The sequence below is a fragment of the Musca domestica genome, unplaced genomic scaffold, assembly GCF_030504385.1.
Source record: "Musca domestica strain aabys unplaced genomic scaffold, Musca_domestica.polishedcontigs.V.1.1 75, whole genome shotgun sequence".
Classification (NCBI taxonomy): Eukaryota; Metazoa; Arthropoda; class Insecta; order Diptera; family Muscidae; genus Musca; species Musca domestica.
The window spans coordinates 1,348,116-1,358,568 of NW_026712393.1; the positions used below are offsets into that span (position 1 = coordinate 1,348,116).

General features: G+C 33.3%; 1 protein-coding gene across 1 annotated transcript; it reads left to right on the forward strand.

Annotated features, from left to right (window-relative positions):
* The first annotated feature begins 6,763 nt into the window (after positions 1-6,763).
* LOC101887899 (protein krueppel) lies at positions 6,764-10,115 on the forward strand. The gene is made up of 2 exons (XM_005182093.4): positions 6,764-7,435; positions 7,561-10,115. Exons 1-2 carry the CDS (start codon positions 7,399-7,401, stop codon positions 9,102-9,104), a joined length of 1,581 nt encoding a protein of 526 aa, XP_005182150.2. The 5' UTR covers positions 6,764-7,398; the 3' UTR covers positions 9,105-10,115.
* The last annotated feature ends 338 nt before the right edge of the window (positions 10,116-10,453 follow it).

The following is a 10,453-nucleotide window of genomic DNA, read 5'->3' on the forward strand; positions in this document are numbered from 1 at the left end:
TGAGCGTGTGGCAAAACATTGCATGTATAGGTCCACGTTTTGGTATAGCCCCCATATGAAGGTACCTCCCGATATTCGGTATTTTAATTTTTTTTTGCCACATTTTTTCACTGATTTGTCTAAAAATTGGTACTTGTGGGTCATAATGGGTCCTAGTTCGTGTGGCGAAACATTGTAATTATAGGTCCACGTTTTGGTGTAGCCCCCATATAACGGTACCTCGCGATATTCGGCATTTTAATGGTTTTGCCACATTTCTTCTAATGTTTCTTTTACCCTAAGGTGGAGGGTATTAAAAGTGTGGCCCGGCCGAACTTAATGTTTTTTTAACTTGTTTTTATTAAATATAGGAAAAAACCAGTATATTATGAAAGCAGAGATACGAATAGAAGATCGGCCTTTTTAATTTTACTATTAAGTTTCCTTCGGACTCATGCATTTTAGGCATACATTGTCCTGGGTGGTCCTACAGATAAAACATATGGTTTAAAATCACTTTAAACGGGATCGCAACAAGTCAAGATACTCCACAAAATTTCTACAATGGGTCCTACAAGACGTCGATATAATAATATTAAGCATACAAATTTCTTTTGTTCAGAAACTCACAATGCAATTTGATCAGAAATCTTCTAACTTTCACATTTTTCCTAAAAAATAAAATATTAAGAGAAATTTTAAATTAGAATGGAAACGTGTTATATTATTAGAAGTAATTTGTGAGATGAATGATATACTCATAAAGAATAAATACTGAAAACAGTGAAATATGGATTATTTTAACTGACAAGAAGATGGGCAGAGTTTGTATATATTATCCTTAGCCTTCGTCATTCCTTCTTCATCTTGCTCATGTTATTTTCAACCATTTTCGAGATAAGTTTAATTTCTGTATTTTTCAGAAGAGTGGGTGTTGTTAATCTAAATATTTTCAATAAAGTATTTATGTTTTTTGCAGCATTCCTAGAGTAAAATGATTAAATATATATTAATTTTTGTCGTACAAATGTTTGTATTTACTCCTCTTCCAAAGTCGATTTCCTTACCCTGTATGGAATATTAAGAAAACATTTTGTAAAAAATCTAGGTCATTAAAAAGAATGTTAGCTTTCAACCAGTAAAGCAATGGTTTGGGTTAAGGTTGTCCAGCTACCCGGAATTCGACAACTGCGAGAAAGAGAAGAAAGAATTTATGGAAAAAGGTATAGTTAGCAGCGTAATCTGCCTGACCAGGGAATGCTTTTGGAAAACTTGAAAATGATGACGGCACCTATGTCTGAGGAGAACGTTAAATTTTTTATCACCCATCTTCTGAATAACATGGGACATCCGGAGAGTAGATGTTCTATCGTCTCTACCTCTTCCTTATATACACATAGGCCTACAGTTGTCTGGAACACTATTGTGTATCAATTCTTAGATCAGACCTGCTAAGTGCTAGAATGAAGCTTGTTTTTTTCCTCGAGATTTCCGGCCATATGGCCTTAAAAACCTTTTGACGGTTTCCAAGTTCCATATTCTTCCAGGAGTTTAAAACTCTTTGCGTTTTACTGACAATTTGGAACTTGAAATAAAAAATATTAAAAAAAAATAAATATTTTGCGAAAGAAAAATCAGTTGCAAAACCTGCAAGAATCTGCTATTTTTACATAATTTACCATTTTTAACCTCAAAAATTTGAAATTTCTATTGATATAAAAGTCAAATTAAAACATTATATACATTTAAAGATTATTACATTTAGAAAAATTTAGAATTGGAAAAATAAACTTTGAAATATGACGGATGTAAAGATGGCTAAAAACATTTGAAAATATATTTCTATTATTTTTCCATTAAAAACGGCCTCCAAATTTAACGTGATATTGTTCAGAAATATATGAATTTTAGTCCGTTTGGCAAAAAAAATAGTCCATGGGAAATATCCTTTGTCATTGTTGTTTCACTACTTCCTGCCAAAAAATCTAATATTGTGGTATAAACCCTGTTTGGATTTAATACATTTTATAATTTTTTATATTTTTTTTTTAATACTTTAATAGAAATGTCATTCTCATATTCTTAGTTTTGAGATTTTCAGCAAGATTTACCTATATTATTTTATTATTTGATCTTTCAATTTTATAACAAAAACTTTTTTCTGCTACTATTTAAAACTTATCTTCATAATTATTACTTCAAGTATCTTCTTATTTTTTTGATAGATTTATGCTTTAATACTTTCTCCAAAAACCTTTATTTTGTCAAACAATATCATTATTAGACTTATAATAGATTTAATAATTTTCAAAAAAAAAAAAATAAATAAAATAAAATAAATAAAGAATAACAAGCTACCAGTACTTATTTTAAGTAACAACTCTTATTTCATATTGAAGAAATTTGGCAGTGCTATCTCTGCATATCTTACAACATTGCTAACAAATTCATAAAAAATATTTCAAATTTCAATAGGTTGAAAGTGGAAAATAAAATATCCATAAGTTGAAATTGGAATATAGAAAATCCACTGCGTTTCTGGTTCTAGATCTGTGTTAAAAAATCATCAGGACTCCCTAAGCGAAGGTAAACCATTCTGCTCTAAATAACTCAACTGGAAATACTCCCTAATCAAGTCTAAAGGTTAGTTCACTGATAACAGTAATGACCAAATAATAGCAAATCTATTAATAGTTCACTTAAAAGAAGAGAAAACTAAATGTTCCACTAAATGCTACTTCAATTCTCTAAGACTCATACTAACTAGACTATCTTTCTAAAAAATGTTTTAACAACAATAACAACAACATTACAGGACACGAACAACATGGTCACACACACACTTAGGCAAATGTCCTTGCATTAGTTTTTTTTCTTCTTCGTCATTTAAAAAATAATTACCTAAAAAAGTGACCTGCTGGGTGAAAATGAAAACAACAACAACACCAATACTAGATGTGTGAGGAAGTAGCTCATAATGCATGTGGTAAAAAAGTCAAACGGAAGATCATAAAATTGTAAAAAAAACTAGACGTTTTGGTAAAAAATGCAGCTAGGAAGTTAGGTAGCTGGTAAAAAACTGCTAGTGGTGTTTTTATGTTAGCGGGGGTGGTAAAACAAGGAAGTGTCATAGAGATTGTAAAAAAACGATAGATAAAAAACTGACCACAGTTTTTTATTACCTGTGGTCATTTGTTAAAAAAAGTTAAAAAATAGGTAACACAATTTGGCAACCAATAAAAAACGGATATGATCAGTAAACGTGTAAAAAAGGGTTGGAATATAATTTTATTTCCTAAATGTACATTTTTATTTAATTTTAATTATTAATAACAATTATTTATTTTCCCATAATAATTATACTTTTCCTTATTTTATCCCACTTATTAAATATTAAAATAAAAAGTAATTCAAATATAATTTTATTTAGAATGTTCGTTTTTTTATCATTTAATTTTATTTTATTTTAATATGTTATTTACTGTGTCATTTCCCCTCTGTAATCATTTATACTTCCCCTTTATTTGTTGTCATTAATCACTCCATTTCTCCTTTGGAAACCACTCAGTTGTTCTCACTCAACTCATTTCAACTCCTCTCCAATATATATACATATAACATCAATTTCACGTACCCATTACTTCCCTTTTCAGTTTTTTGTTAAACGGAAATACTCATCATTGCGTTTTGTAGGAAAGAGTAAGAGAGCAGTACTCTTCCACACACACTTTTGTAAGTGGCACTCTTTCGTGTGGCCACCAAAAAAAGGGGATGAATAGTCAACGGCAAACAATGAAGGGGAACCTCTCTGTGTTGCCTTGCTCATTGTTGTTGTTGTTGTTTTTGTATGAACGGACCCACATTCAAAGAACACAAGAGACACTGCTTGCTTATATATGTGTGATTGTATGTAAAAGACCCATCATTATGTGTTTTATATAAAACTCATGAAGAGCATCCACATCGTAAAATTTCAACGAAACGAGTGTGCGCCCTTTTCACGAACGAAAGCAACAGCAGCAAACTCGTCAAACGAATTTGAACTGCTTAAGGCGGCAAATGAATGAATGCATGAATGGGGGATAACTGTTGAGAGCACGTAACAACAACAACACCACAAAGACGAAGACGAAAAAGAAGAAGAGCTATCTGCTGGACTCCAATGTATTAGTAGTGTGCGTGTGATATTTACATACAAATATACATTTTAACGTACACTGAGATAAAAAAGAAACGGAAGTTCAAGCATGGGCCATTCGTTTTGTTGTTGTTAAATGATAACATAAGGAACGACAAAGAAAACAATTCACCACTCTCACTCACTTATTGTACGTGTGCTGTCTTGAGTTTGGAGCAAACAGTAAGAAAAGGGGAACTTTGATGGTTTGTGATGGATGTTTGGTTGGTTGGTTGTCGTTTGATGTATCAAAAGGGAAGGCATGAATACGAATGATTTCTTGTTGTGGAAGTGAGTGAATTATTTCTGTTAAAGAGCCAGAGCCAACGGAAAAAGGGGAAATGTTGTTGAGTTTATTTTTTAATTGATGGTTCAAAAGGGGAAATTAATGGAAATAGGTATTAGGAGAAGTGTAATTAATTTCCAAAATACAAAATATATTTAATAATTAATAATTAAAAATAAAAACTGAAATAAAGTAATCAAAAATAAAAATAATGGAAGAAAAGTATTAGGAGTAGTGTAATTAATTTAAAAGTTATAAAGACCATTACTTTAAAATATAAATTATTGAAAATTATTTTTAATTGGTTTTTATTATTTATTTTGAAAAACAGTAAGAATCAAATTTATCTATTTATGTAACTATAATCTAAAATAAATACTAGGAGAATTTTTATTTTAGTTGGTTATTATTTTTGAAAAATGAATCTAAACAATTTTGTTACCATTTATTGCGGAATTGACATTTGAAAGTGTGGACTGGCCATATCCTATATTTCCATTGGATCTAGGATTGATAGAAATGTTAATATACACGAAGTTTGACTTGTTTCGAATGTAATTATTAATTGTGTTGGTAGAAGTATTGGCTTTTGCCAAGTTTCAAGAGAATTGGATGCTTATTTGGAATCTTATGAGAGTTTTAATTATTCGAAAAATTTTGACCCGTTGTGAGAGAGGTACCAGAAGGAATTGTGGGAGGTTCTTGATGAGGTTGGACAATATTGTCAATATTAACACCTGACTTAGCACTGATAAAAATATTATTGAAAGATCTTGTCTTGTTCTATAAGATAAATAATTTTCTGTGAAAATTGTGACTTTTTATGGGGAAGGTACCAGACAGAGGGAATCCATATTGTCCATCTCTGATCTCCATCTAAGTTTGATAATAAAATACCGATGTACCAACTTTGGATCGAATTGAATATTCGCTTTGAGAGTTATCGCCCCTACCAGCCAGACGGGCAGACACGCCAAGATCAACTCAGAAATAACCTAAAACCGATTTGGTCCAAAGAGAGCGTTTTGGATGCATCAAATGTAGGCCATATGACCGAGGGTATAAAAAATAAATTAAAAACTTAAAAATTAAACAAAAAAATATTTTCCACACAACCTACTCTCGAATCATTGACATTTTAAAAAATCCCTAAGAAAAATCCCCAAAAGAAAAAAAAACGCCTTTGGTGTAGGAAACTAGATCTATTAGTATCGAATGATATTTACAAGTGAATGAGAATCATAGCCTCAATTCTTGCCTTTTCCAAAAAAATAAATAAATAAAATAACAAATAAATAAAAAAAATCATCATAACAAAATATTGCAAAGCTATCAGCACATTTTCAAGGACTCATCGAGTTCTAAATTCGGATTTGAATTCAAAAATTTTAAAATCAGGATTTGTTTATAAAATTATTAATTATTTAGGGTACAGGGCATTTGCTCTGTATACTCATATTTTACAATTATTAATATATAATTGTAATTTTTTCGTAATTCTCTATTCCCTTATTGTATTCCTCTGCCCAATCCCCGAACTAAATATCTTACTTTGATTTCTAAAAATCTCGTTATCAGATTGAAAACACATGATGCATCTAATATTACGTGACAATTTCCATCCAACATCCTCCGCTACGATAATATTCCGCATAAATTTACATAAATGTAATTTCCCCTTCAAGGAAATCTAAAATTACAACAATAACAACAAACCATCATATAATCAACAACACCGCGGCCAAGTGACTTTAACTACTACAGGCATTTTTATGAGTGTAATAAAAAAAATTAAAGCAGGCTACTCTAGTTTTTTGTAATCGTAAAGCCGCTAAGATTAAGTACAACAACAATTGCAACAGCACCTACGGAAAAGGAGAAATACAACAACAATTGCCCAGACGTTACAAATTTACATAACAAAAAGGGTAGGTAGCCGCCGAATGAACACGAAAGGCAGCAACAAAAAAACACCCAACCAACAGAGAAAAAAACAAGAGAAATGAGTGAAAAAACTACCTGTTTCCTTTTTAAAAAAGGCACACACACTACGAGAGAGAGCGTACCATACAAAATATGTGTGAGAGAGAGAAGAGTGAACACACGTACACGCATTACTTACTGAGAGTAACCCACTGAACGCAACGGAAGAGTGCATTTCTTTTACCATGTCCATGTGTATGCCTGTGTGTGTGTGTGCGTGTGAGTTGGTGAAAGCAAACAAGGGTTTGTTGTGTGAGGGTTGCTTAGGGCAAATGAGCATAACCAACTGCCACAGAGCAGAGAGTACATATACTCTGGCTGAGCAGAGTGAAAGTATCAGTTGTGATTTGCTTCTTTAACAGAGAACATCATCATCTAAGAATTAACCAAACAACATAACATTATAAAATAATACAACAAAACGCACACTCACACAGAAAACATAAAACAAATTTTTATAATAACTAAGTTTAATAAAAAAGGAAAATTTTCGAAAAAAAGTGTAACGTAATATTTTATAAACAACCAACAAAAAAGAAAAATAAACCAAAGGATATTTTTACACCACTCACACACATCATCACTCAAGCAAAGGATATTTTAAAAAAAAAGTGTATAAAATACAAGGATTGCCTCCAGAGCATATCATTTCTCAAGCAAACCTCAAGACGAAGACATCTAAGAACAAAAAAAGGAAGAATATTTTTTTAGTGTCTTAAGAAAAAACACAAACGGATTTACGAAAAAAAAACAAACGTGAAATACCTCTCACATAACCGAAAAATACCTCATTTTGTTTAAACAAAAAAAGAAAATTTGTGAACAACATTTTTTTTAACAAAAAACTACAACAAAGTACAAAAAGACAAGGATTTACCCAAGGATTATTTTGTGAACAACCCAAAAAAGAAAATTTCGTGTTTTTGACACGAAATTAAAAATTCGCTAAAAAACCCAAACACACACACATAACATGGCTATATCGCTGCTACAGGACGCACAAACAAGAAGTAAGTATTATTAAAAAAAATAAAAAAGTTATTAACAAAAAAAAAAACCCATCCTTGAACAAAGGATTCGAAAATTTTGTCAACATCACTAACTTTTTGTTTTTCTCTCTCTCTTTTCCTTTTAGCACTAGCCGCCGCATTAGCTGGCATGCAACAGCGCGAAGAAGTCGATCGCTCACTATCGCTATCGCCTCCCATGTCTGCCAACACCTCCGCCAACACAGCCATGTATCCTGGTCTACAACAAGCTGCCGCAGCCTCTGCCTTTGGCATGCTCTCACCCACACAATTGCTGGCCGCCAATCGCCAAGCAGCTGCTGCCTTTATGGCCGCCCAATTACCCATGTCCACATTGGCCTCCACCCTGTTCCCACATCATCCTGCCACACTGTTTGGATCCTGGGCCGCTGGTAATCCCGCCACTGCCGGTCTGGCTTTGGGCGCTCCTCACTCACCACCCGCCTCTCCCCACTCGCCCATCAATGTGAACACACCCAGCAGCGGCAAACATTCGCTGAGCATGACCTCGCCCACAGCCTCCATGCAATGCGACATGCCCGCCAAGAAGGCCCGCAAAATCAATGTCAAAAAGGATTTGATCTCGCCCAGCATGGAAATGTCCATGAGTGTCAGCGATATGTACAATATGCCTGGTCCCATTTCACCACCCTCATCTGGTTCGTCGCCCAACAGCTCCTCCCATGATGTGTCCAGCCCTGCTGGTGCCGGTGCCAAGGATGGTGCTTCCCGTGACAAGAGCTTTACCTGCAAAATCTGCTCTCGCTCCTTTGGCTACAAACATGTCTTGCAAAACCATGAACGCACCCACACCGGCGAAAAGCCCTTCGAGTGCCCCGAATGCCACAAGCGTTTCACCCGTGATCACCATTTGAAGACCCATATGCGCCTGCACACCGGCGAGAAGCCCTATCACTGCTCTCACTGTGATCGCCAGTTTGTGCAGGTGGCTAACTTGCGTCGTCATTTGCGTGTCCACACTGGAGAAAAGCCCTACACCTGTGAAATTTGCGATGGAAAATTCAGTGACAGCAACCAATTAAAGTCCCACATGCTGGTGCACAATGGCGAGAAGCCCTTCGAATGCGAAAAATGCCACATGAAGTTCAGGCGCCGCCACCACTTGATGAACCACAAATGTGGTGTGCAATCGCCCATTACTCCAGCCCTGAGCCCAGCCATGAGCGGTGACTACAACATCATGAACTGTGACCAGAAATCCTTCTATGGCTCCGAAGAATCAATGGAGGTCAGCAAGCCCTTGGTTAGCCATTCGATCATGCACTTGGCCGGTATTTCCCACATGGAAGAAGAAGCTCCCTTGGATTTGTCTGAGGATGGCAGCCAAACCGATGAAACCGAGGCCATGCGTTTCCGCAAGGCTAATGATATTCGTCGTGTCTTCCGCTTGCCTCCTCCCCAGATCATGCATGTGCCCAGCGATATGCCCGAACAAACCGAACCCGAGGACTTGAGCATGCACTCGCCCCGCCATCAAGTGGCCTCAAATCCCTCCTCAGCTGCCCAGAGCCCCGAACCCATGCTCATGATGCAAGATGATTTGGACTTGGATGAATTGGATGATGCTGCCACCATGTATATGCGCCAACAGCAACACCAACAACAGCTCAAACATGAACGCATGGAATAAGCAAGCGATCATTATTCTCATCCTTTACAACGAAGACAATTCCAAGAATTCTTAGTCATGACGCAAATCCCAAAGATTGTAACCAAACTCGAATTAGCAACTCCAGGCATTCTCCATCAAATGGAAATGTGCTCCGGGCAAAATTTCTAAAATTTTGTGCTGCCAAGCAAAAATGAAAACGCATGCTGCATTATCCTGCACCCAAGACGCATCAACTCAAAACAGGTCTAAAACTAAATGAAATCCCCAAGTACAACTCGAAAACAAAACAAACAAAAACCAATTTATCCTAGAACGTAAGTTGAAACAAACAAACCAAAACCAATCAATTGCACATAGAAAAAACATTTAAATTGTACAAAGAACAACAACAAAAACGAAATTTGGTTTCTAACAAAACAGTGCCATTTATATTTAAGTTTTATTTTTAAGTTTATCATTTTTTATTTTTTTATTTTTATTATTATTTTATATTTGAACGTTGCCTCAAGATTGTATATATTCGAAACCAATCAAAAAAGGAAATGCATTTGTAAATAGCCAACCCCCAATTTGAATTGTACATAAAACAAAGAAAATTAATTTTCCTTTTTTCAAAATTGCACATATGACAAAGAAAATTATTTTTTATTATTAATTATATATATATATATTTTTTTTTTATTACTTATTAATTAGTTGTTTAAGTTGTAGTGTGGTAAACATTTATTTTTAAATCAAAAAAATTCTTTAAGAAATTTTTTTTCTTAACCAATCAAAATTAACTTTAAGTTTTATTTTTTTGAAAAATATTTTGAAAATTTGCAAAAATAATAATTGTTTCTTTCTGATTATAAACTAAAAAAAAGAATTACATTGTTTTTATTATTATACTTATTATTGTTTTTTTGTAAAAGCAAATTAGTTACAATTGATGATTAACTAGGTGTGGATTTGATGTAAGTAACAATGGAAAATATGGAAAAAATACAAGAATTTTAAATAAAAAATAATAATTGGAAAATTATTTGAATCAAAAAAAAAAAAAACTTGTGCTCTTTTTATTTTTATTTCTTTCGTTATCAAAATTTTGAAATTGGGAAAAAATGTAAGAGGGTTATTTTGAAAAAAAATAATAATAATATGGGAAGTGATGGCTTAAAAAATAGAAATATATTTCATTCATTAAAAAATCAAATAAATGAATTAAAATTAAATAAAAATATTGAAATTTTAATTAAAAAAAAGAAATTAAATTAAATTTAAACTTATGTTTGTTTCTTGAATATTCTAAAAAGAATACTTTCATTCCCTTTTTGAAAAAAAAATAATATTTTTTATATGATTCTGAATTAAAAAAAAATAATAAT